The 25,635-nt window shown below is 35.9% G+C and overlaps 4 protein-coding genes and 1 long non-coding RNA gene across 9 annotated transcripts; 3 read left to right on the top strand and 2 right to left on the bottom strand.

Annotated features, from left to right (window-relative positions):
• Positions 1-1,486: 1,486 nt before the first annotated feature.
• On the bottom strand, positions 1,487-7,644 carry LOC125188622 (inactive poly [ADP-ribose] polymerase RCD1-like). Of its 3 annotated transcripts, XM_048085576.1 has the most exons (8): positions 7,506-7,644; positions 6,445-7,009; positions 5,796-6,336; positions 5,158-5,399; positions 4,569-4,642; positions 1,991-2,125; positions 1,816-1,911; positions 1,487-1,735 (listed from the first exon to the last, which is right to left on the bottom strand). In XM_048085576.1, the coding sequence occupies exons 2-8, from the start codon at positions 6,881-6,883 to the stop codon at positions 1,697-1,699; spliced, it is 1,566 nt and encodes a 521-aa protein (XP_047941533.1). In that variant the 5' UTR covers positions 6,884-7,009; positions 7,506-7,644; the 3' UTR covers positions 1,487-1,696. The 3 variants fall into 3 exon arrangements, with proteins under 3 accessions (XP_047941533.1, XP_047941531.1, XP_047941532.1); XM_048085574.1 differs by having other exon boundaries at positions 5,796-7,009; XM_048085575.1 differs by lacking the exon at positions 7,506-7,644 and adding an exon at positions 7,346-7,424 and having other exon boundaries at positions 5,796-7,009.
• Positions 7,645-9,317: 1,673 nt separating this feature from the next.
• Positions 9,318-15,418, top strand: LOC125186442 (lysine-specific demethylase JMJ706-like). 2 transcript variants are annotated; one of them, XM_048082809.1, is made up of 12 exons: positions 9,318-9,679; positions 10,289-10,663; positions 10,983-11,139; positions 11,223-11,442; positions 11,951-12,004; positions 12,084-12,163; positions 12,241-12,362; positions 12,453-12,518; positions 12,647-13,042; positions 13,129-13,487; positions 13,670-13,933; positions 14,483-15,418. In XM_048082809.1, the coding sequence occupies exons 2-12, from the start codon at positions 10,357-10,359 to the stop codon at positions 14,828-14,830; spliced, it is 2,373 nt and encodes a 790-aa protein (XP_047938766.1). In that variant the 5' UTR covers positions 9,318-9,679; positions 10,289-10,356; the 3' UTR covers positions 14,831-15,418. The 2 variants fall into 2 exon arrangements, with proteins under 2 accessions (XP_047938766.1, XP_047938765.1); XM_048082808.1 differs by having other exon boundaries at positions 12,241-12,518.
• A 919-nt stretch (positions 15,419-16,337) lies between these two features.
• On the bottom strand, positions 16,338-18,187 carry LOC125186805 (4,5-DOPA dioxygenase extradiol). The gene is made up of 3 exons (XM_048083257.1): positions 17,862-18,187; positions 16,882-17,252; positions 16,338-16,787 (listed from the first exon to the last, which is right to left on the bottom strand). The coding sequence occupies exons 1-3, from the start codon at positions 18,102-18,104 to the stop codon at positions 16,595-16,597; spliced, it is 807 nt and encodes a 268-aa protein (XP_047939214.1). The 5' UTR covers positions 18,105-18,187; the 3' UTR covers positions 16,338-16,594.
• A 347-nt stretch (positions 18,188-18,534) lies between these two features.
• LOC125187294 lies at positions 18,535-20,023 on the top strand. The gene is made up of 2 exons (XR_007170592.1): positions 18,535-18,659; positions 19,279-20,023. It is a non-coding gene; the product is annotated as an uncharacterized LOC125187294 (long non-coding RNA).
• A 2,610-nt stretch (positions 20,024-22,633) lies between these two features.
• Positions 22,634-25,448, top strand: LOC125187555 (dolichol-phosphate mannose synthase subunit 2). Of its 2 annotated transcripts, none has more exons than XM_048084168.1 (3): positions 22,634-22,764; positions 24,862-24,996; positions 25,072-25,448. In XM_048084168.1, exons 2-3 carry the CDS (start codon positions 24,907-24,909, stop codon positions 25,222-25,224), a joined length of 243 nt encoding a protein of 80 aa, XP_047940125.1. In that variant the 5' UTR covers positions 22,634-22,764; positions 24,862-24,906; the 3' UTR covers positions 25,225-25,448. The 2 variants fall into 2 exon arrangements, with proteins under 2 accessions (XP_047940125.1, XP_047940126.1); XM_048084169.1 differs by having other exon boundaries at positions 22,660-22,764; positions 24,867-24,996.
• The last annotated feature ends 187 nt before the right edge of the window (positions 25,449-25,635 follow it).

Genomic DNA, 25,635 nt, shown 5'->3' with positions numbered 1-25,635 from the left:
TTTAAAAATGATGAGTAATTATCCATTGTATTTAATTCTATATTGTGATAGATTTTTATCTTCCTACTCCATGATTTATTGTTTAAACATTATATTATGTGATTTGTTTCAAATTTATAATGCTTCAATGTTGATTTGTATAGATTTTTTATTCTCGTATAACTAAAATTGTTACTCATATTGTTCATTGTTAATATTGATTCTAATTTGTTTAATTAATTTAAAATTGAAAAATTAATGTTTTAAAAATATAATCCCTCCGTCCATAAAAAAATAGTCTCATTTTGCCATTTTGGGGTGTCCATGTAAAATAGTACCATTTCAAAAATAAAAACTTTTTCTTCCACTTTATTTACTTTTTCTCATCTTCTCTCATACTTTTTCCCCTCTCTCTCATACTTTATTTACTTTTCTTCACTTCTCTCTTACTTTACCAATTTATCATTAAAACTCGTGTCGTCCATAAATAGGACTATTTTTTATGGACGGAAGGAGTATTAATCTGTGCATAGCACAGATGTGATACTAGTAGCTATAAAAGTGGAGAGGTGGATTAGGGGCTAACTTTATTTCTTAAAAATAAAATAAAATAAACAATGATAAACTTTATATTGGTGAGAAATTTGCTTGATTCAATTTCATTTCTAGTGACAAGTTTAGTCATTGTTCTTAATTTTATAATTGTGTGTTCCCAACGGGAGTTTAACAAAGTTTTATAATATGTTTCATTGGGGTGTGATCAATTGTTAACTTTCTTAAGTTGCTAACTTGCTAACTCATCAATGCAGTGTATTAAAAATGTCAACACGATGGCATTAAATATCAACACATAATTTTATTGAACTTCAATATAATGTGTTGATATTATGTGTTGACATTTTAATTTCACCGTATTGACATTTTTAATACAAAATATTAATGAGTTAGCAGAGTTAGTAATTTAAATAATTAGCAATATAATACACCCCTATGTTTCATAGTTTAGTTTTCACTCTCCAAATTAAAGTGCGGCAATCAAATCATATAAATGCGAGAGCTACATTCCACTAACTTTTTTCACTCACTTTTCCCCACATTTCTTAAAATCCGTGTCAAATCAAACTTGGACAACACTTTATGGACAGAGGGAGTACAACGTAAACAAAATACCTATTTGCCACTTTGGAAAATATTTTCATACCCAAACAAGAGTTGCCTCAAGCCAAAAAAAATCTTCTCAGACTTTCGCATGTGCTTGTGGTGTGGTCATGCAGGATAGCGAAAAAGGAATACATTCTGATGAGTTTCAACAAAACCGCATTTATCGAATGCAGGTTTTAAACCGGACCAACTGCGTTGATTGTTACCTAAGCTGCATACGCCAAATGCAGGTTTAAACCCACAGTCCGTTTTCACTGATTTTGCCAAAAAAAAAAAACTCATTTTGGGAAGCTTTATTCAGTTTTCGCCTCAAGTCCGTAAGACCAAACAATTTTTTCCAACATTGTTGACCAGACAAAATTAACTATATTTAGAGCGTCTATAATATGTGAAAAATATCAAAAAAATCTGTCAAAACAAACATATGTAAGTTTTTTTCCAACCAATTTACTCACAAACAAGTGTAATTGGAGAGAGACAAACATAGCAAAATAATACTAGCAGAAACTTCAAACTCACTTAGACATTAGATAATTCAACTTTTGATCACTCATGCTTAGCTGCAAACCGTTTCAACGCTGGAGTTCGATGACACCTGCAGAAAGCCAAAGATAGCATCTCATTGTTTGGCCGTGACATTCATTCAGAGAGTATACCAACTAAATAGGGCCATACCTTGCACTGAAGACTTGTTATTGCTGACTTCAGTAAATTATCACCAACAATCGTCCTCAATTTCTTCACAAACGTATCCCGACTAATACTTTTATTCTGTCAACCAGCAAAATACTATTAGTATAGCAGAAAACTATTGCAGTTAGATAATATTTTGATGAGTCAACCAGCATACTCTGAACAACAAATAGTTGGTCTTCACAAGGTCCATGTGCTGAGAAGGGATTTTGCTTGAAATGGCAGCTAAAAGCATAGGAAATGGCATCCAAGGACTCTTAGGGGTCCTAGCTTGAAATTTTATTCCTGCCATCTGGTAGCAAGACATTTTATGATTATTGAAACTGACCACCCAAAATCATTCCATGTTAAATTATAGCTTGCCTAATAACACAGTTGCTCTGACAAAAAAATTAGACTCGGGAGCGTATCATTGAAATGGAAGTGCATGAAACTGAGAAAAGCAAATAAGTAGTGGAAATATGGAGTGCTTAACTAAGGTGCTGTAACCTAAAGTTAAAACAGATGAAATGACGTGCTTTCGGAAGAAAATAGAGGATCTGTGTGACTGCATCCTATTGATTCTTTAAGGTAAAAGTTTTTAGCGTCACAAGAACATCTCATTTCGCTCCCAACTGCTGTGGATTGCAGGTTGGGAACCTGAGTCTACCCAGCAAAGCACATTCAACAGTTCACCAACACTCATGCACCTTCTGGCGTTGTATAACCAAACATCCTCACTGAGACATAGCAGCTATCAGCAATAAAGCCACATCCCAACATATTATATAATCCAGACAATAAGCAATTCCTCTAACACGATTCTAGAGTCACTCCGCATTATCTTATGTTCATTAGAAAATAGGAGAGGCTCTTGATAAATTTTATTATGAAGAACTGAAAAGGTAACAAGGGATCGTCTTTATGGAGTCACTAATTTGAGAGAATTTGTCTACCAATTGATGTGGCTACAGGAGGAAGGTATTTAATCAATTTTATCTAAATTTTTCTGATGTCACCAGTCACCTATAAATTGTATTTATGTCATGTTAGAGTATTTAGCACTTGAGAGATATTTTTATCCAAGTAAAGCTGAAGTAAGGATGATGTCAAATCGCTCTCGAGAATGGCCGAACATGTGAGGGAAACGAAACCAACCGATAGAGAATCAAGTTTCTAAATCTTGTTTATTAAATTCTCAAAAGGCTAAAACAAACAAACAATAAGGCCTTTATTTAAGCAACAAAAAATCCTAATACTAATTGAAAATGAAAAATAAACAATAAGGCCTTAGGAAATAAAGTTATATCCAAACTCAACTTCTAATCTTAATACGAAATGGCTGCAAATAAATTCAATCCCTGACACAAACAAAATAATTGAAATCAAACTCAAAACTAGAAAACAACTAAAAGATAAACTCCTACGGCAAGTCTCCATCTTTAACGCCGGAGGGCTCACACATGCATCATAGGAGTTGGGATATATCAACACTTACGGATAGTTGACTTGTTTCAGCTTATTAGCTTTGTTGATGAAAGGAACTATTCTGGTACTGTTTTCGAATTACACAAATGGAAATATTATTCCTACCATTTTTCTGGTTTTTGTTCTCTCTACCACTGTTATTTAACTCTACCAACTGTTCCGACCTTCTGCTAATTCCAGTAGTCCTTAACAAGAGTTTTCATGACAACCACACAATTGGAGCTCTTGTTTACTCGCACCCATGGAAAGGGCATCAGTAGCAATCAAGTTGTTGACGTTGCATCACCTTAATTCTGTATCTAGTCAATTGGAGTTGTAGTGTTCAGTTGATTAGGCTACATGTGGATTCTGGATTGGTTTATTTTATTTCTATTTATGATTACACGATAGTACTATCTTATATTTTACTTTCAAGCTAGTTTTATCCACTTGTAAACCCTTTAGTACAAACTACAAATACGGATGAAGTAAAGAATTAGGGATGGAATCCCCTTCAATTGTTGTTTCGACAGATTTGCAGGACTGGCGCAAAGTTCCTGACAAGAGTTCTTCCCGATGCTGTTTTCCAATTCCATTTATATCTACAGTCTCTACACCCTTTTCTTCCCGATGCTGTTTTCCAATTCCATTTATATCTAGAGTCTCTACACCCTTTTCTGGGTTTTCTCTTCTCTTCTACAACTAGTAATTTGCTTGGGTACTTTATCAAAATTAAAATGTGATTAAGATAGGCACACCAAAATCTCATTTAATAGGTAAAGAGTTTATTGTACCAAAAGAAAATTATTATTAGGATCATATCTTATAGCTGAAGTTTCCCATGGCACTTGAATGATTGAAAATGGATTCTACTTACAATCCAAACAGTCATCAACTATGAATATTTTTTTAAAAACAGCCCACATAATGTGCAGCAACAACATAGAATTCCAGTATTTCATACGGACTTACACATGAGACAAATAATGATTGTAACCACATGATTAGAAATAATACACATTATTATTAAATTCCTTGTTGTATTTAAAATACTTGTATACCTTCAATGTTTTTGGAACAAAGAGAAAGTACTATTCCATGCATGAATCTCATTAGTACCAGTCACGAGGGGGAAAAAAGTATAAGTAAAGGTGTAAGAAAAAAGGAAAAAGACAACCTAAAATGCACCACATGAATAAATAAAAGGAAGGGAGAGGCAGAGAGAAATAGAGAATAAACGAATGATCTTGAACACACATCTACAGGAACAACAAACTGGTAACGCATACCTGGTTTTGAGGTCCTTTGAAACAAGTATTGAAGACAGGAAGATTAACCATGCTTTCTTTCCCAAAAACAGGTTCTGTAGAAGAAATTGAACAAATGCACTCAAGCACTGAAAGTTTAGAGCAAAATGAAAAGCTCAACAGCTAATTAAATAGTGACACATTTTCCTTTTAACGGAATAGTGAGTCTAGACATGAGAAAAAATTCTTTATAAATAGCTTATTATAATACACAAGCCCCTCGCATTCTTAATAATTGATGTTCAGGTAGTTGAAAGGTTCAAGCTAAGTAGAGTGTAACCAATACTTGGGTTTCATTGAGTATATCCAAAACCTAGCCCAAGAAATATAGATTATATCTCTAGTAACGAAAGAGCATAAATTACTAATAAATAGCCAACTTGTAATAAATCACTGAGAAGAACCGCATGACCGTATTGGCGTATTCAGAAAGTACACGACAGCATGAAAATAAGTAAATAACACAGCCGCATGTAAGATGCTAGGATATGAAACACTATAACTAACTAAATATAAATAAGTTTGAAGATGAAACCAAATGAGAAACTTGAAGGAAGGGCTAAACCATTACCTTCAACATCAGAAGTCATCTTGAAACTAATCGCACATTCAGGGTAGATGTGAGAAGTCACATTCATGTTCCATACGACATAACGATTTGGATTTGGAAGTTTGTCAACACCACTATCAAATTCCTCACTACTGGGATGGAATTGAGTTGATCCACCACTAACAAGCTCCATATTTCCCATTATAACACGACAGAATACCATATGCCGTGTATCATTTTCATCAACGTCTAAACAACCAATACTGAAAAAAACAGAGGATATAGAACCATGCGGAAAAATAGTCCAGACCAAAATATAGTACAAGAATGTAATTCTACATAAACTTCTTTGCAGTCAGAATCTAATGGTGATTCTCATCCTAAACAATGAACTGCCTAACTATATAATACTGATTGCAGATCTGTGGTATAAGACATAAAGAATGTTAACCAGAATAGAACTCACATGACAATCTAGATCATCAGCATGAACAGAAATTTCCAAAGCACAGGTTTTTTGAAGAACAAAATAAAATCAAATGAAACATCAGAAATATAAGTAGGATGACACATTAATACATAAGGAGTCATTTCTTTATATATTTATATCATGCACACAATTTTTTATTATATGCATATAAGATAGCAGTTAAACCAACCTGATCTGTGTCCCATTTGCAGGGATCAGATGTATCCCCATACCATTGAAGGGTTTCATCTTCAAGGGCTTGTAATGCCCTAGCCCATACTTTAGTATGCTTGAAACAGATTCTTTCAAACAAGGAAGCCACGCATACTGAACATTTGCATCTCCGCGGTACTTTTTTGTGATTTCTGCCTGTTTCTCAAATAGTTCCAACCGACTTTTCATCAAAATACTAGTACAATGATGCATTTCCACAATCTCCACAGCAGCTGAGCTAATACTTTTTACAAACAGCTCCTTGACAGTGTCACTTCTCAATGAGCTAGGTACAGGACTAACCACTTGAACTTCAATTGGCTGACTGTCCTCAAATTTCACATTGGCACCCTCATATGATGCCTCTTTGCAACTATCATCAGTTCCATCATCAATATTTCTAGGAGCAGCACTCTCATGAGCATGTACCTGCTCGACAATCATATTTGATTCCCCACTAGACTCATTATCTAATCCATCTATAGCAATCTCCAAATGCAAGTTTATAGCACCTTTGCCTTCAGAAAATTCATTGTCATAACTATTTGTTTCATCATAATCACTAAATATTTCAGGGAAAAAACAGTTTCCACAGGCATCAATCCAAGCAATAGGCCGATGCATACCGGTATTCAGGTCCAACTGCATCATATACAAGAAATCAAGCAGAATCTTGTTTCCATTAAACTCCACTTCAATTGCAGGCTTGCCAACAAGAAGATCCCTGTTGACACGTGTAATGATGTCAAGGGAAAAATCATTCCACTCATCATTGTCACGATACATCAAGCGCTGCAAATTCCCACTTTTCTTAAAGTTGGAATAATTATTAAGCAGACGCTTCCCAGATGGCAAAGTAAAACTGCAATACTTGTTTACGGATCCATCTAGTTTCCTCCGCTTGTTGATCTTATTGATTGATGATACTGGAGGGCAGTGCAGAGTGAACGGCACATGAGTAGCTCCCTTTTTTGAAGGGATGATGCATCGTTCTGGCCTCTTTCTCTTCAGATCAACAACAACGCTTCTGCCACTATCCAATACCTTTTCGAACTTTGTGTTCATTTTTCCAAATTTGATCAATGCTTAACAACCTATTCACAGCCAATAGTACAGCGAAAAGAGTTGCATATGCCTTAGTCTTAAGCTTTGATTCAAAGAAACAAATCCATCGCAGCAGGTGGAGAAAGCCTGCATATCAGAGCCACTTCTCAGGTCATGTCCAAACAAATAAGGCGATACACAAATTGCAACCAATTAATCAATTAATTCACCAAAATGTTGCTGTCAAAATCAGAAAAAAGGGGATTTTAGTTCTTTTCTGTAAACTTCATTCTCATAAGTCCTGAATCTACACTCATAATTAAAAATCTAACCTAGATGAAGCATAAATCTATTAAATACAAGCCAATTCATGTTTATGATAGCAGAATCTCTGAGCATCATTCTTAAGATCTAGGTTAGTAGTATTATTTAAGAACTTCTCAAAGCCAGCAACTACAGCTAATATCACAAAAAACAACGAACCAATATCGCCACTTGATCATCCATGCGGCCCCCAACGCGTCCATCATTCAAACATCCAAACTCTCTTAAAGATGAAATATTTCTTATAAAAGTAGGAATTGAACAAGCGGTAAGTGACGGAAAGTCGAAATAGAAGAGCGAAAGAGAAGAAGATGCAAACCTTCGTTCCGGAGAGAGACGAGAACGTCGGTAGGTAGACGATTGGGGTCGATTCAAAGTCAAAACAAGGGATCCAGACTGAAACGGCGCCGCTTCATACTTTTCGGTTTTTCCTTTACCTAAGGTTTTCAAGTTTTTTTCTATTCCTAAAAGAAAGGTTTTTTTTAAGTTGCGAAATTACTGCTAAGGGCATCCATAATGGGCTGGACGATAATCCAACCTATGCATTATCTGTCTCATCGTTTGTCATTGTAGGTGGGCAGATGATGACGTGCATGCGCCCAGTGCCCACACCCTTGACTTAGTCCGCCGAGCCGAGTATAGGGTAGACGATCATTGTACAGCTTATAGTCCTCATTTGAGTCTGGACTATAGCCCGTTTTAGAGTTTTTCTAATTTTTATTTTATTTCTTATTTTTCACTTTATTAATACACCATATTTTATATTCATTTTTCACGTCCTCCAATCTCTTTTCCCAACTCACTTTCCATCGAAGAAATTTAGTCATGTAATCATTGAAATTGTAGTTTTATTTATAGCATTTTCAATTGTACTTTTATGGCTTTTTAATAAAATGAAGAGTTTCATATTGTGGTCTTAAATTTATGTATGTTTCATTTTTTGATTATATTTGAAAATAAAAATAAAAATAAAAATAATAATAATAGTACAATACTATAGTTGTTGAAAAGATAGTGCAGGCAATAGTCTGGCCATGCAGGTGAATTGGTAGGACTACAGAATTCAAACTTAGAGAACTATAAATTGCTATAAAACATGCTACGGGGTGGACTATTGTGGATGTCCTAATATAAAATACTCTATCTATTCTATAAAAATATGTGAATTTGAAATGGTACAAGAACTGATATAGAATTGATAAAGTAAGAAAAATGAAGAGTAATAGCTAAAGTAAATAATGAGAACCATATTACTATGTTTAATGATGAACCAAATGGCATAAGTTGTAAATAAATTGATTTATATAAGCGATGAGTTTAGAGAAATTTCCATAAACAGAAATGAGATATATTTTTGTCAAACAAATGAAAAGAAAAGTATACAGAGGAGGGAGTATTAACTATGTCGCTTTTACTCTCATCTCATGACTATTTTAGTTCTATACAAATTTTATTGTGACTAATCTTATATTGTATTTTACTATTATTATGTCTTACGTGTAACCAACTGAAAGTCATATGCTGTTTCTGTTCGTCCATAAAGTTATAATATTTGTGATATGTAATATGTTTACCAAGTTGTTTTGATTCTAAGAAAAAGAAAAAACCGAAAAATACAATATGATTTAAAACGTATGTAGTGGGATATGATGTCAAGAAAAGATTCAATGTGTATCAAATGTGTAAAGTCGTAAACTCTAGTCCATATTTCCGTTTCTCCGTTCCTGATATTATATTGTTTCGTGACCGTTAATACGAAAATCCAACGGCCGAGGATACTGCGTCCCTATACCCATTACCTGTTCCTCACCCCACGTAACTATTACTACCTCCTAACAAACTCCTTAGTAATATCGTCATTCCATTTTAACCCCTACGGAAAAGATCTCTTTCCCTAAATACACCAGTAAATATCCACCCCGTTAAGGGGCAAAATGGGCAATCCAGCTGCAGCACCAACTAACAACGACCACTTCTTTTTCGCTCCTTTTCTCAAGCATAAACAAGATTACAGAAATAATTGTAATTAATGCTTGTTTAATCAATTCAATTGTGACGAATTACAGAGAAATTATATTAAATTATAATTTCCTCTTCTTTTACGGTTTCCAAAACCCACTTTTGTCAAGATTCCATCTACTGTTCCCCTCTCCGTACTTACAAAACGCGATTGTGCTTGCTTGTCTCTACACCCGCCGGAAAATTGCCCTCTCGCCGGCGAAACAGTGCCGCCGGGTATTTTGATTCCGACTCCGTCTCGCAAGGCGCCAACGCCTGTTTCGCTGGCTGGGTAACTCGGTGGGTGGAAACGCTCTGATCTGAGTTTGACTCGGTTAAGGGAGAATGTGGGAGGTATAATCGAGTTTTCGTTGTTCGTTTGTCCCTGAATCGTTGCCTAGGGAATTTTCAGTCGACATTTGTTCTGATTTTTCTGTTTCCGGCTAAAATGTGGACAAGACGGAGTCTAATACTGAAGTTTTGCGCTATGAGATGGTAAGTAGTTGTAACTGTAGTCTATTGAATCGTGCCTCATCATTTCTTTTATTTTCCGTTTTCAATTTCTGTAGTTTATATGGCTGACTTTTGATCGTTTGGATCTGAAGCATTCTTATGATAATGCTCCTAATTGTTGAAATATTCACAATTGTCATCCAATTGATCTATTCATTATTTTTTATTGTTTTTTTGTCGTCGTTGCCTATGCGGGAGAGATATATGTATGTATATGATGCATCTATTGTTTTTGCACTCTGTTTTCAATCAGTACTATAATTTGGGATTTTGATCACATATCACACTGCTTATAATGTGTTACATAAGGCAAGGAAACATTACTTTGTAGTTTTTCCTGATGAGAAGGATAGAGCCATGATATGATACCCAAAAATTATTTTTGAGTTTTTCCAATAAAGGAAACAAAAGAAAGTGAAATGGTGAAAACAGGTTACCCTTTCGTGGTTTGCTTACCAAATTGATGGAAATAGGTATATTTTGATTATGTGCACTGCCTATTAGATTGTACTTGTAAAGATGTTTTTGTTTCAATCTAGACTAAGGTATGAGTACATGCATACATCTTAATTTTATTGCTTTGTTTGGCAGGTGGAAGGAAGGGTTGTGTGTTAAAAGAATCTAAACTGGATTTTTTGAAGTGTGAAAGGCTAGATCAGATGAAAATAGAAAGGGAAGATGATTCCTACTGTTTGACTAACATCATGCATAGAAGTGGTGGGGAAGCTTTAAGACCCGCACCATGTGGTGTGAGGATGCATAGAAACTCCTTTATGTCCTCAAATATTAGCAGCAATTTAAATGAAAGAGCTGAATTTTATAAGCGCAAAGTTGCAAAGTTTGATACACCTGACTTTGAATGGACTCAGAAAATACTGGAATGTCCGGTGTACACTCCAAGTGTGGAGGAATTCCAGGATCCTTTAGTTTATTTGCAAAAGATAGCTCCAGAAGCCTCAAAATATGGTACGCTAATTTCACATTCTTGGTTCATGCAAATATTTTCTGTTCAATTACTATACCTTTTCTCTTTGATAAATAGGTTTTACCATATCTTTTCTCTCTGCTTGAGTTCTACTCAAGTTTTCTAGGTTTGGTTATCACATAACTGAGCGGAGGCTTATATTGTTTGACCTATTAAATGATGATACATTTTGTCCTACTCCAGTGTTTTAGTGTTACATGTCTTCCTCCATTCACTTTATCGTCAATAATTGTTTATAATAGTTTGGTGTTATAGATTCTTGGATTGAAAACTACTACTGAAATTTTACTTCATCTTCAGGTATCTGCAAGATTGTATCTCCTGTGAGTGCTTCTGTTCCTGCTGGTGTAGTTCTTATGAAAGAGAAAGCTGGTTTCAAATTTACTACTAGGGTGCAGCCTCTTTGCTTGGCTGAATGGGACAGCGTTGACAAGGTCACTTTTTTCATGAGTGGAAGGTGAATACTTGATTTTTTTAATATGAGATATGATACTCTTACTTATTTATTTTAAACCTTTCGATACGAGTGTGCTTTTTCAGAAACTATACATTTCGTGACTTCGAGAAAATGGCGAACAAGATTTTTGCTCGTAGATATTATAGTGCTGGATGCCTTCCTCCCTCATTCATGGAAAAAGAATTTTGGCATGAAATAGCTTGTGGAAAGACCGAAAGTGTTGAATATGCATGTGATGTAGATGGTAGTGCATTTTCATCTTCTCCCAGTGATCCGCTTGGAAAAAGCAGATGGAACTTGAAGGTCTTGACTCCACCAAACAAAAATTCCCTTAATTATGTTTTTATCTGATACTCTAATTACCTTTGGTCTTGGAATCTCATTCTACCAAGCAAATGGAACCAAGAAACATGTACTTCTGAGGGACTTACATATTCTGAGTCGCATGATTTTGTAGTCCATGAAACCCTGATTTATGATCTTTATGGCTTTCTTCTAATACCTTGCCACTTTTCCCTTATTGGAAGTTTTTCATATTTGAGATAATTATATGCCTTCTTTTTTACTGCTAGTTACCCATGTACAGGTCATGATATTTGTGAGCTTGAGTTTATTCCATATCCATTCCTTTCAAAGCTCATTCTAGTGTCAGAAAAATGTTCTCCATGAATTACCATTCTTCATTTTCTTACAGAACTGCATAACCATTCTCTTTCACCACTTCCTCCTTTCTGTGATATCTAGCTTTTCTTAAGCTTGTTCAGGATATTTATGCGGACATATAAGTAACTCTTGTATAATTTGATTTCAGAAACTCTCGCGGTTGCCAAAATCCATACTGCGTCTTCTAGAAACTTCTGTTCCGGTAAATTGAATCCCTTTTATTGGCACTTTATGTTATATGAGTTAAGGAATGTTCTAAATTTATATTTGGTCTATCCAAGGGAGTCACTGAACCGATGCTTTACATTGGAATGCTTTTTAGCTTGTTTGCATGGCACGTGGAAGATCATTACTTATACAGGTAGGCACTCTCCTACTTGATTAACAACCATTTTGGTTCCTTCAGGTCTAAGCTGATGCCTTTTTTTGCATATGCAGCATCAATTATCATCACTGTGGGGCAGCAAAAACTTGGTATGGCATTCCTGGTCCTGCAGCTCTTGATTTTGAAAAGGTTGTCAGGGAGCATGTTTATACTCAAGAAATATTGTCATCTAAGGGTGAGGATGGAGCTTTTGATGTCCTTTTAGGCAAGACGACATTGTTTCCACCCAAAGTTTTGCTAGAACATGATATTCCTGTTTATAAAGCTGTGCAGAAGCCTGGTGAATATGTTATAACTTTCCCCAGGGCTTATCATGCCGGATTCAGTCATGGTATGTCTTGAATTTTCTCCTCTAAGAACTTGTGGTTTACAGTTTTTCTCTGGAACTTGGTACCCTTTTGATAATGTTGTCACCTGATCTTTCTAATTAGTGAAGTATTTTTGATTTTGGGGCTTTAGGTTTCAATTGTGGTGAAGCTGTCAACTTTGCTGTTGGTGATTGGTTTCCGTTGGGAACAATAGCTAGCCGGCGCTATGCTTTGCTTAACAGAACTCCTCTCCTTCCTCAAGAGGAGCTCCTATGCAAAGAAGCAATGCTGCTTCGTGCTAGTGTGGAGCTTTCAGACCCAGAATATTCATATCAAGATTTGATATGTCAGGAAAACATTAAGGTTTCTTTTGTAAATTTGATCCGATTTCAGCATCGTGCTCGCTGGTGTGTGATGCAATTGAATGAATGCATTGATGTCTCTTCTTTTTCCCATGGAACAATTCTTTGCAGTCTATGCAAACGTGATTGCTATGTAGCATATCTCAATTGCCGGTGTTACTTGCATCCTTTGTGCCTTCGCCATGGTATGACAGACTCCATGTTAATTGTTAACTAATCCTCACCGAGATTGTTATACGATAATGATGAAATTTTTTTGGTTTCACATCAGATATCAGATCGATTGATTTGAATTGTGGAGGTATTCTAACACTGTCTGTGAGGGAAGATATCTTGGATATGGAAGCTGTGGCGAGGCAGTTTGAACAGGAGGAGAGTATGTCACTTGAGGTTGAAAAATGTTGTCGAAAGAGTGAGGACTTTGTTTTGCTATCTAGCATATTCTCAGGAGCTGAAAGTGATAGTTATATACCTTACTGCGAAATTTCTCATGAAACCTCCCAAGTTACAAATCATCCCCTTTGTGATGGCAATGGATCAACTGGGACTCAAACTTCATATTGTTATTACGATTCTGCTTTTGGTTCATCGTCACTAATGTCAACTGAAAATCCTCACTGTAACACCAATGTAAGATTCATTCTCGTTTAAGTTGTTTGTTCCACACAGTCACGCACACACGGATTTATTCTCGTTTAAGTTGTTTGTTCCACATAGTCGTGCACACACACATACACACACACGACCAAGTATATAGACTTTGTATTCAAGAAGTCAACTTACATGGCTATGAATTTTTGTTGGCATCATAGGAACACAAAGTGCCCAACATGAAGAATCAAATGTCTCAGCTGTTGTCCAGACACATTGTTGGAAATACCTCGGAAGTCTCAAAAGCCTCATGTAGTGAATATATTGGTTCCCAAAGCACAATTGATCACTGTCTGGCTACCAGAAGTACCATTACTGAAGAAAGTGATGATTCAGATTCAGAAATTTTCCGTGTCAAACGGAGATCTTGTAAAGTGGACCTGAAGATTGTATGTGACGCTGGCCATGTTAATACTGAAGAACAGGTAGAGAATTTAAGCCATTTTTGTTGTTTTAGAGCATCTATAATCCTTATACAGTCAGTTTCATTTATTTGTTATAGTATTCTACTATTTGCTTGTATGTTTATAATAGCAAAGGAAAAGCCTACATGAAATTTGGAGAAATAGGGCCTTTTCCCTTTTAATCAGCTGAAAAAGAGGGAACTAAAAATATCTAGATAAATGCACTCCAGCATTCAGCTGCAACCATTTCTATAAAAATATTTACCAATAGCTCTCTTAGTTATTTTCTGACCCAATTTATAGCTCTGTTGCACCTTTAGAATGTATTGTTTTGGTGTAAAACGGTTAGTATTTTGCACTACTGACTAAAACAAACGTGGTTTTGTTTCATAAAACGAGGATGCTGGTGATGTTGTCCTGACTTATCAAATTTATCTGAGAATGACCAAATCATGTTTCACCTTTACACTTGATCACACTAACTAAACAGTTGGTGCACTATTTAATGGGAGATCTCTGATTACATTTCGTATTTCATTTATTTTTTACAATATTAGTTTATGTATTCAGGGATTCAAGCGTCTCAAGAAGCTCCAACCAGAAGTACATTGCAAGCAGATAACATCATATGAGTGGTGTTCTACTGCTGATAGTAATTGTAATTCTGCCGAATCAAAAGAAGACTTAGCTGGTCTGTCAAGGGACAAACCGCTGAAGGCGAGAGCCATTCCTATCTCAATCAAGTTTAAGAGAACGGGAAACGAAGTTGTAAGTAAGCATGGAGAATTTGACAGAGATGAAAGGCATGAGAATGAGGTGGGGAAAGTGAGGAGGGAACCTCGGCAGATTGAGATAGGGCCTAGGCGCTTTAAAGTCAGAGGACCATCAGTTTTCGGGCACAAGGAGCAGTTGAACTAAATTATTTATCAGAGTGCTGATGATCTGCCACTGATTAACTTCAACAAGCTGACTTTGCTAACAACATTTGCCTCGATTTGGAATCTAACAACAGGGGAAATTTACAAGTTTCCACGGTGGGGAGCAGCGAACAAATTAACCAAGTTTAGAGTAAAGGCATCATCATATTTTTTGTGCAGGCCTCAAAATGGGGCGATTTGCAGGGTAAACAATTGTGCAGGCCTCAAAATGGGGAGATTTGCAGGGTAAACAATTCATTGGGGGTTCTCGAGCCGGGGTGTGCTTTCCAGTCTTTGGCTGGAGAATAATAGCACACGCGGTGAGTAGATATTAGATTAGTTCCCTTGTATTGGTATTTGACGGTTGATTGATTTTTGTGAGGACGTTGTAACGGGTAAATTCCGGCAATGACTCATTAGTACCTGTTCTGCTGCTTCCCATTGATAGGAAGGGTTGATTACTGATTCACTATCACCACGTTATTTTTTGTAGACACCTACTCTTTTACTCTTCGGGCATGATTGGTAGCAATCTTGGCTTTTACTGGAATCCCAGTTAACGTGAATTGCAACAATTTTAGATTATTAATGTTGGCTTTAATGATGTTTGGTACAAACTTTTTTTAGCTTAAACCATTGTTTGGTAGGCCAAAGTCAATTTACTGGAAAGTCATACTAAACATTGTGTTACCATTTATGTCCTTCCTTTTTGAAGGCAAATGACTCTCTTCTCCCACTCTTCTTCCTCGTGACCTCTCTGTCTCTCCCTCCCTCTCTTCGCCCCCCTTCTCTGCCTCTCCCTCCCTCTCTTTGCCCCCCTTCTCTATCGCCTTAGGGGTCCTTCCAACTGCAAAAACCATCATCCGGAAAACCCCAATTTCCCTTAATCACCGGAATCCCCTCCGATTTCGCATTCCCCAACCTAACAGCACCCCAATTGCTTCATCAATAGCCGCACCAGAGCTAGCTCAAACCGAACCAGAGGGAATCAAGGGAGTCCCGATGACGTGGCTGAATTGGCCCCGATCAAAGGTGGAGGCGTCCAAGTGCATGATCCTAATCTGCAGATCCTCCCCCTACGCGCTCTGATGCAACAATGGCCCTTGTCCTCTCCCAACCCTAAAAATTTTAGCTTCTGCAACAATGGCCATTTCATATTGCACAACATTGAAATACCTGCAGGGGCTGGAATTTGTGATTATCGAGCAACGAATTTGGGCCTTCCTGGCTTCTTTCTGGGTACCAACGTCTGCGTCGCCGAGTCGTTGGAGGGCAAAATCGGTAAGAAGAGAAAACAGACTTTGTCGGAGATTCAGCAAAAAATAATACCACACAATTTCGAAGAAAAGGATTTGCCGAAATCAGTACGATTTTGTGGAAGATCCGAACTTTTTATTCCGGGTTTGCAGACAATTTGTAGATCTACCAAGCAGGAGACAAGTGAGTAAAAAGGATGCAATTTTAGGCCTTTTTGAGTTTTTATGGCTTAATAAGAGCTACCAATAACATTATTCAAACATCAAATTCCCACTAATATTGACAAGAGCTAACATTTTAAATTACAAAAACTGAAAAGACAAACAACCACCACCACAAACGTCATCTATGGTACTACTTGAACACAAACCTATAACTGAAATATGTAGTCCTCTAAATTTTAGCTAGGGTGCTCCATTTCATACCAAAGAGCAAATGGAAAACAATTCTTAAATAATCATTGAAACAGTTGCAATGCATCCATAAAAGAAGAAGATGGCTTGTCTGTTTAGGTTGACTCAGAGAACTTGTAGGAGGCATAGGAGAGAGTGTAACTGGTCCAGCTATCATGGATGAGCTCAGCTTTTGCGTTCACACCAGCCGCACCCATAGCTACATGTAAAGGATACAAATGCTCGGGCCGTGGATGTGCTTGTTTTGCAAATGGAGCCTTCTCCAGATACTGGTTCACATCTTCATATCTGCCACGAACAACGAAAAATGCAACCCAATCATTAAACCCATTATCTCAAATGGTAGAAACAAGAAAATAATTGATGATCAATCCATGCATACCTTCCGGCGAGGAGGGAGTCTCTAAGCCAATTGTTAAACTCAGCAGCCCATGAAGCAACAGAATCACTGGGGTCAATCAAAGTCCTCAAATTATGTGTGGCGGAACCAGAACCAACTATGAGGACTCCCTCTTTCTTTAGGGGGGCCAAAGCCCTCCCCAAGTTAAAATGATGAGTTGCATCCATATGTGTTTGGACAGAAAGCTGACACACAGGAATATGAGCATCTGGATACATGAGCATAAGTGGAACCCATGCCCCATGGTCCAGCCCGCGCTCCTTATCCTCGACCACATGCTCGAATCCACCCGCCTCCAGCAATTTCTTCACCTTATCCGCCAGCTCCGGTGCTCCCGGCGCTGGATACTTCAGCTGTCAATTACTCCATATTTAAACACACTGAACAAATTCCCTTGAAAATTCAATTGAATTAATCATTTTGACTGACTGTTTTTACGTAAATGATAAGTAGAAAGGCGGTACGAACTTGAACGAATAGTGCAGTAGCAATAAATGCAAGAATATTTACTTCCATAATCTCATTGGTTTTGTTAATATGCCTTGAATCTACATCGTCTGCCGCTAGCCAAACGGACGGCCCAATGGTATTGGGCCCTAATTGTCACATTGGGCGTAGCCCGTTCTTGTGTGTCTATTCATATAGAAGTAGGGCACAAAATACTATAGACGCCAACATAACGTTGATGAGCCACTGTGTTTCTGTTTGTTTCGATCACTCAGATACTCTATTATGTCACAACAGGTTTTTTACTTGGCAATAACTCAGGATTTAATCCCCTAGAGATGATAAATTCGATGATCTCAAACCGGATCACTATCATGAATAACAATATCTGATCCATCAAATCAACTCTATATCAATTCAATGAAGATCAGGGATTGCAGCGATATCAATTGAATGAAGAATTAAACAAAAATGTAGTAGAAATTTTTAATTCAAATAAATCGGAGGTAGGTAACCTGGTACAAGGGCTTGGGGAAGTTGTAGAAGTCGTGGATGGTATCGGAAGGGCCGGAGATGGCGTTGACGGCGGGTTGGGGGGTTTCCCAGTGGGCTGAAACCATGAGAATGGAAGCGGGCTTGTCGGTCAACGATGTGCGACCAAATGATTTGAGGAAGTGGCGCGCGGGAATAGCGTCGTCCACAGACAGCATCGGCGATCCGTGGGAGATGAAAAATGTTTCGCTTAACGACGCCGCCATCAACAGTTCTGTAACCAATAATGTGATTGTTTGTTGCGTCCAATCATGGCCATTTCAATATTTATACTCACTTCTCTTCAACAGTACAACTCCAACCACCTAGCTATGAAAAGTGTACAAATATTGTAAAACAACATTACTTTACTTAGGGTGTGTTTGGGAACATGGAATTGGATGTGTGGAATTGGAATTGGAGCCTTCAATTCCAAATCCAATGTTTGGCACCACAAAAATGTTTAAATTTGGAATTGAATTGCAATTCCAAATCTTTCAATTCCACAATTCTAATTCCATGAAATCATAAAAGAATTCTAATTCCAATTCCATAAATTCCATGTAAAAACGGGTTGGAATTAAAAAAAACGCGGACCCTAAACCGGGTCAAAATAGAAACGGGTCATATAAAAATTGAAATATGCAGCACTTTTTCGTTTCTCTCTCCTCGCGTCCTTTTCCTCTCTCCGGCTCTTCGCGTGCCCTAGCTCTTCCTCTCTGCAATTGCGCCGTGCCGTGCCCTAGCCGCTTCATCTGTGTGATCGATTGATGGATAATCAGGTGAAGAATCAAATTCCTTATCATCAATTTGATTAGTTTTGTTTCGTATGTGATGGAAAGCCACAGTGAAGTTCTTAATTTTTTGTTTGAGTTTACTTGAAATTTTGTTGTTACGAATTAATTTTACTTACTCATCTTCCGATTCTTGCTTCGATTAAGATTAATTGTTGCTAAATGCCAACCCTTGTTTCCCTAGATTTTTTTCGTGCATTGGTTGTCTATCTTGAATTTGTGCGTTTATTAAGTGCTTTTCCTTCCTTTTTCTGCTGCCATTGTTGTGGTTAGTGCTTACTATCGTCCATCCGCACTTCATTTTGGTTAATTTTTGTTCGTTTGTGATCTTAAAGTTTTCGTAAATTCATCCGGTCTACGGAACTTCAATTTCGAAGTTAGATGTTGTCAGTACACTGTTTTTTTTTTGTCTGTGATTTGTGTTGGATCTTTCTCAGAGATTGGGTTTATCGATTCTGATCTTATATGGTATTCTAATCTGATCCTCATTTCTGGTCAATTTTTAAGCATCCCAATGGTACTATTTGTTTGTTGTATATAGTAGTACTTGTATAATTTGGTTTTCAATGAATGATAATGTTGTTTTCTTATAAATGTGTTTCTATAGTTTTGCTGAATGATAGCTTGCGGCGTGCAGCAAAGAACTAGTGCCACTGGTGGATCATCTTGAAGAGGTTCTTGGTAGTAATCATGTTAGGAGGAGTAAGTTATGGAATAATGGAAGTTGGTTTGTGCTGATAGAGCACGAGAGGAAGAGGCCGTGCTGCGTGATGGAGTGCCAGAAGTTGTTCGTTGATGAGTGTATGCGCACACTGCACAGAGTGAGGGTCTCTCTCTGAGAGTGGTGGTGCAGGTCCTCTTCTCTGAGCAGTTTAAGATAAGCAATCCGGTTTCCATGAAAGAGGGTGGGGAGTCACTGTACCAGCCCATGGTGCCAAACCGGAAGACATTTTTGAAGGGAACTCCTCAATCATTTCAAGAAGGATAGACAACGGCAAAGAAGGACATCAACACTCTCAAGTTCAAGCTGGAGACTGTCAAGACCAAGTATTTGGAGCTTCAGAACGACATGGAGACATTGCAACGTGACTTCAACAAGCTGGCCAAGCCCAAGCAGACGTCGGCATGAACATCCAGATGGACAAAATTCAACAAGCTTACGAAGATGGCAGACGGCAATGACAAAGGATCCCGGCTGCCAACTACTAGAAGATGGAGAAACTCCATTTCTTGAATTGCTTTGCTAGTACTGCTGTTGTTATTTCTACATGTGATTTCTGTTTAGACTGTTTAGAGATGCAATATTGACATGATTTTCATTGTTGATAATAGAAATTAATTATCATTGCTTAGTTATTTTTTTACTTATATAATAAAAACTTTTGAATTTTAGAATATGAAAAAAAAAAGTAAAAATATGTTATTTATTAAAAAGTAACTATTCTAAAAAGTTTATTTTAAAAAAATTGAATTTTAAATTGAATTCTAGTTCAATTCCAATTCCTTTGTTTTGAGTTACCAAACAAAGGATTTGGAATTATAATACAATTCCGTGTCAATTCTATAACTATACCAAACAAAGGATTTGGAATTGAATTATAATTCAATTCTTTCCAATTCAATTCCATAGAATTCGAATTCCAATTCAATTCCAATTCCGTGTCCCAAACGGAGCCTTAGAAAATTTTAAAAAATTCAAGTTAACCGTACACCAAAAATAAGTTTTGGTATAGAAATCTTCTCCAATTATACACCAAACTCAAATCCATATTTAGTGTTAGTGCAAAAATTTTGTGAGACAAATCTTAAATTTGGTATAAATGGTTGGAGTAAAATTATTTTTTGATTTGACATATACTTAAAAATGAGTTTAAATTTAATGTAAATGGTTGGAGATGGTCTTATATAGCTAAAATCTGAACGATAATTTCTCACCTAACTGAGATTTAAGTTATTCGGTATAAAAGTAAATAATAAAATACTAAGCTCATTTTTAGTATGAGACTAATTTTGGTCCGCGGATAGACATAAATGAAAAGATGCAACTATTTTAATGAATATTTTGGATCCATTTAAAATTTGGAGAAAATGTGGAGAAAAGAAAAGAGAATTTGATGAAGATGTGTAGAGTAAATGAACACAAATGAAGGTCTTTATAAAAGAAAAATAAGAAATACTAGATTTTTTTTTAAAAAAAGTTAGCACTAGTTATTTTAAATTTTCAGTTATTTTTATTTTTAATTTTGGAATTTAAAATATAATGCATGTATGACTTGGAAACTACTCAAGTTTTGATTTTGCAGAGGGATAGAAAGAAAAGTGTGTCAGTAAAAAATAAGTCTCATTTTATTAGAGAGAAATAAAATTCCTAAAATAGACAGTTTATATTTTTAGAAAACGAGCTAAAAAGGAAATAATTTCTATTTTTAGGGACGGAGGGAGTCCTATAATAGAAGGAAATTGTAAAGCTATACACTTTGACATTGATTTCTCAGTTAAGTAGTACTCTCTCCATCCCAACTAAGTTGAGTTGTATTCCATTTCGGGATGTCCCAACAAGTCGAGTTATTTCCTTTTTTGACTAAAAACAAAACATCTAATCACTCTTACTTTATTCCATCACATACTTTACACTCTCTTTATCTTTTCTTATCTCATACTTTTCAACACAATTTCTTAATCTCCGTGCTTAAAAGTTTTGATTCAACTTAGTTGGGACGGAGGGAGTAGTACTCTTTTTGTCTCTTTGTCCCATCGCAGGTGATTGATTTTCCTTTTTGATTGTCACGCTATAATTAATGGGACGGTCGAGTAATTAGTAACCACCCATAAAATGTTGTAGCTCGTCTTTCAAATCATAGTTATTAGTAAATAGGAGTAGAGATGTCAATATAACCCGAAACCTGAGGATCGCCCCGAATAGCCAGAAAAATTAGCCGATTAGGACTGTAACTTCGCAACCCATATACAAAATGGGCTAAACAGGTTAGCTCATTAGGGTTGGCAGGTTAAATGGGTTGGCCCGAACGGGTTGCGGGGCGGTTCGATGGGTTGCAGTTTTTAATTAAAACATATTGTTTCCTCCGTCCAAAAAAAAGTCTTATTTTGCCATATTGAGATGTTCACAAAAAATAGTTTTGTTTTTTAAAATGGAAAGTTTCTCTCTCATACTTTACCCATTTTTTCTCTTTTCTCTTACTTTACCCACTTTTTTCCCCATCTCTCTTACTTTACCAATTTTTTCATTAAAACTCGTGTTGTCCACAAATGAGACTATTTTTTATGGACGGAAGGAGTAACTTTTAGGGTTATTCTTGTATTTTTGAATTTCATGAGATGCAATTCACTATTCTTTTTCAATGTTCATTCTGTAGTTTTACACTCGGCTCCACACTACCCACTTTCAAGTTTCACCTCGAACCATTTATCCGTCGTCCCAACATTTGCCACCATTGACTTATCACCGCCAAAGCCAATCAAGACAAAATTTAAAATTAGCAAATCAGAATTCCTATATTTTGTTTTAACAAGATTAATTTAAGATATTATTTCTAATTTTTATAAAGAATTGATTACGACTAATGAAAAAATAAAGACATGAAAACAAGCTTTAAAATTTAAATTAATTGCTTTACTTTTGATTTATCTTTGTGTTAACTGTTAACCAAGACGAAAGATGGATCTCCAACTAACATTGAAACCTTACAATTTAAAAATTTTATATGAATCTAAAACTAACAATAAAGAATATCTAAAATTTAGAATTATTTTTTTTAAAAAAAATTTGATTACTAGAAATTGTTTTTAAAGCCTTTTAGCATGAATAGCCCGAAACCGGTGGATTAAGGTTAGGATTGAAAATTTACAATCCAAAAATTCATAATTCGAATAGCCTGTATACAAATAACTTGACAATTGATTGGGTCAGCCGATTGACATCCCTAAATAAGAGTACTTTATAATACCACCCGGCCCAAAACCGGACCACCGGCAAATTTAGGATTAATTGTGTAAAACCAATCTTCCTTTTACTTTGTTCATTGAATTGATCTCCTGCTGTCAAGTTCCGCTTTCCGCAACAACTAATTTTCTGGTAATTTTCAGTTTCCGATTTCCAACCATGCGATTTAATTCAATTTGATCTTTAAGATATTTCTCTAATTGTGTGAAATTGTGGTTATGTTCTCCCCTTTGGTGATATTGGAGGACGTTTTATTGTTAAATCTAATGTGTTTTGATCAGTGATGTAACTTTGGGGATGTGAAATTAACCCGTATTGAAATGAGATTCTTTCATTATTTTCTTCTTACAATTTTGTTTAAAATGATCGTCCTCGTATTGTGTATATATGTTATTTGTAGATCTCTATATATGTTTGTCTCGGTATCACCCTAATCTGGCTTTACTATTCGTAGGAACATTTATTTTAGAATCCTTGATTTTTCTTATTTAGGTTTAGTATCCTGCTGTTGTTTTGTAGCCAGAAAGATGCCTTCGATAATTAGTTCGGTTGTTTCGGCTAATTTGTGCTAAAACATAATCAATTTACTGCAATTTGGACAACTTTTAGAAGTATTTTTTTTATGGTAGGAGCTTCTAACCAGCTAACATTTGATGAGCTTTAACATTCAGTGGGGGAAATTCAAGTGGAGAATCTAAGAAATTAAAGCTATCAACAATAAGAAACTCTGCCAAAATGGTTGATGTCATGAACATAAGAACTTTAGTTGCATTTTCTTGATATATCAATGGTTTGATTGATGTAAATTAGGTAGAGTTGTTCATCATTAAAAGGACTTTCCTACCAATTTTCTGGTGTGTTGGTTTTATAAGCAACTTTATCTAATAAACTGTTGAAGTTATCTTGATTAACAATGACAAGTAAATAATAGCTTGAGTGCTTTGTTTATGAACTTATAATTTCAGGGCCATTTTCAACAAGAAGACCTCAGCTTAAAAATCCTTATACAATTGTTGAGATATGACAAAACTCAGAAAAGTTTTATGAATGTTGATGCCCTGAAGTGATAAATCGACCAGCTCTTTTGATAATAACTTGGCCCCTACTTAATATTTTCTTTCACTTATCATTCTCTTGCAATGATATCATCATTCTACATATTCCTTAAGCCATTTAGGATAACCAATCATAGTTTCAAAACAGCAATAGATTGATTGCTGGTTGCTGGACCAAGGTAATACCTTCAAACATTGTGTCAAAGTTTATGAAGCATGTTAATTAGATATACATATAACCAATGCTTGGAAACAATTAAAAGTCAGTTACATATTCTTAAGATCCTAGATGTTGGTCCTGGTGAACCGAGTGCTTTCTTGTGCCATGATATGCCCTAACCTAAGTCTTACATATATTTATGTCATGTCATTTTTAGATTATATAAAGTTCACTTAAGCATCCTAATTGTTTCTACTCATTACGTTAGTGCGTACTGATTGTGATAAGCTCTTTTAACAAGTAAAAACCATTTGTTTTATGGTCAAATCTACTGAGATAGTTATGGTGTAATTAAGACAATAAGAATGCTAGACTGCCAAGGCTGGATGACACTGAAAGAAGAGCTTAATTGAGACGGCTTTTTATTGGATTGTTTCATAAAGGACTGTGACAGTTGTTATGGTGGAAATAATAACATAGTAGTTATAAAAATTACATTTTAGCTAACTGTTAATAAAATTTGTGAATGTAAGATCTATAAAGATTACATTTTAGCTAACTGTTAATAAAATTTGTGAATGTAATGATCTATAGAGGAAAAACAAGAGAGATATGAAAGTACTTTTTTACCAACTGGGCGCACATATTAAGCTTTTAGTGACATATTCTTTAATTTTATTTACAATCACAGCCATTGACAATGTATATTAGGTTTCTTAGTACTTCATAATTTAATTTTTGTTGCTTAGAATGAAACATCATGCTTGACATCTAATGATATCAGTTTCGCTTGTTGAATTGAGGCTAACTCAAACTTTTCTAATGGTTGAATTGTATAGTTGGTTTGGTTACTCAAGCTACTGTTTTTGTGCTCCAACCTGCATTTCTTGTTATCTTTATATATCAAGGCCTATAGTTTTTTTGACCTCCTCAGTCCTCACTGAGGTATGGTGATCTAAAGCATTCAGATGCTTGTGCCCTTGTTTATTTCTCCTATTTCTGGTGTCATCTCAGCATAGGTTGCCAGTTTTTTTGTCTGGAGCAAGGTCAATCTCTGTAATGGAGCTAGCAGACAGGGCTGTTGGGTTGCTTTTATCAGTCATTAGTTTATCCATATTCACATATTATACTTTCTGGATTGTCATCCTGGTTAGTTAATCTTTTTCATTTTATATACTTTTGGAACTCCTTGCTGATTATATTGACGCATTTATCTTCTTCCAGCCTTTTGTTGACAGTGACCATTTTGTGCACAAGTACTTCCTGCCTCAAGAATATGCGATTTTCATTCCTGTATATGCTGGTGTTGCTCTGATCTGCTTCCTTTCTATTTTTATTGGATATGTGATGCTGAAACCCAAAAAGAAAAAGGCATAGGAGGAGGAATCTATTTACCTTCATTGGTTGAGGTTCTATGACACAGTTTCTTCTCAAGTCAGTTATCTTAGATAGTACTTACAATGTATTTCCTTTGCAGACTTTTCAGTGCGTTATTTTCCTCAAGTTTTGATATATTTGTCAGCTAAGGTTGCATATTTCATGATTTGCTTCATTATTTTGGCCATAAGAGTAGAATAAATAAAGTTGTTATATTATCTAGAGCATGGCATTACGCTTTTATTCTTTCTACAATGTGGCATACATACATCTAGGATGATGTTTTGTGAGGTATATAAGTAGTACTCCCTCCGTTCCATAGTAATGGAGGCAAAACTTTCGGCACGGAGATTAAGAAAAATTGTGTTGGGTAAGTTAAGTAAAGAGAGAATAAAGTGAAAAATGAAAAAG

This window comes from Salvia hispanica, chromosome 5, assembly GCF_023119035.1.
Source record: "Salvia hispanica cultivar TCC Black 2014 chromosome 5, UniMelb_Shisp_WGS_1.0, whole genome shotgun sequence".
NCBI lineage: Eukaryota > Viridiplantae > Streptophyta > Magnoliopsida > Lamiales > Lamiaceae > Salvia > Salvia hispanica.
This window is presented reverse-complemented; position numbering and strand designations above follow the sequence as displayed.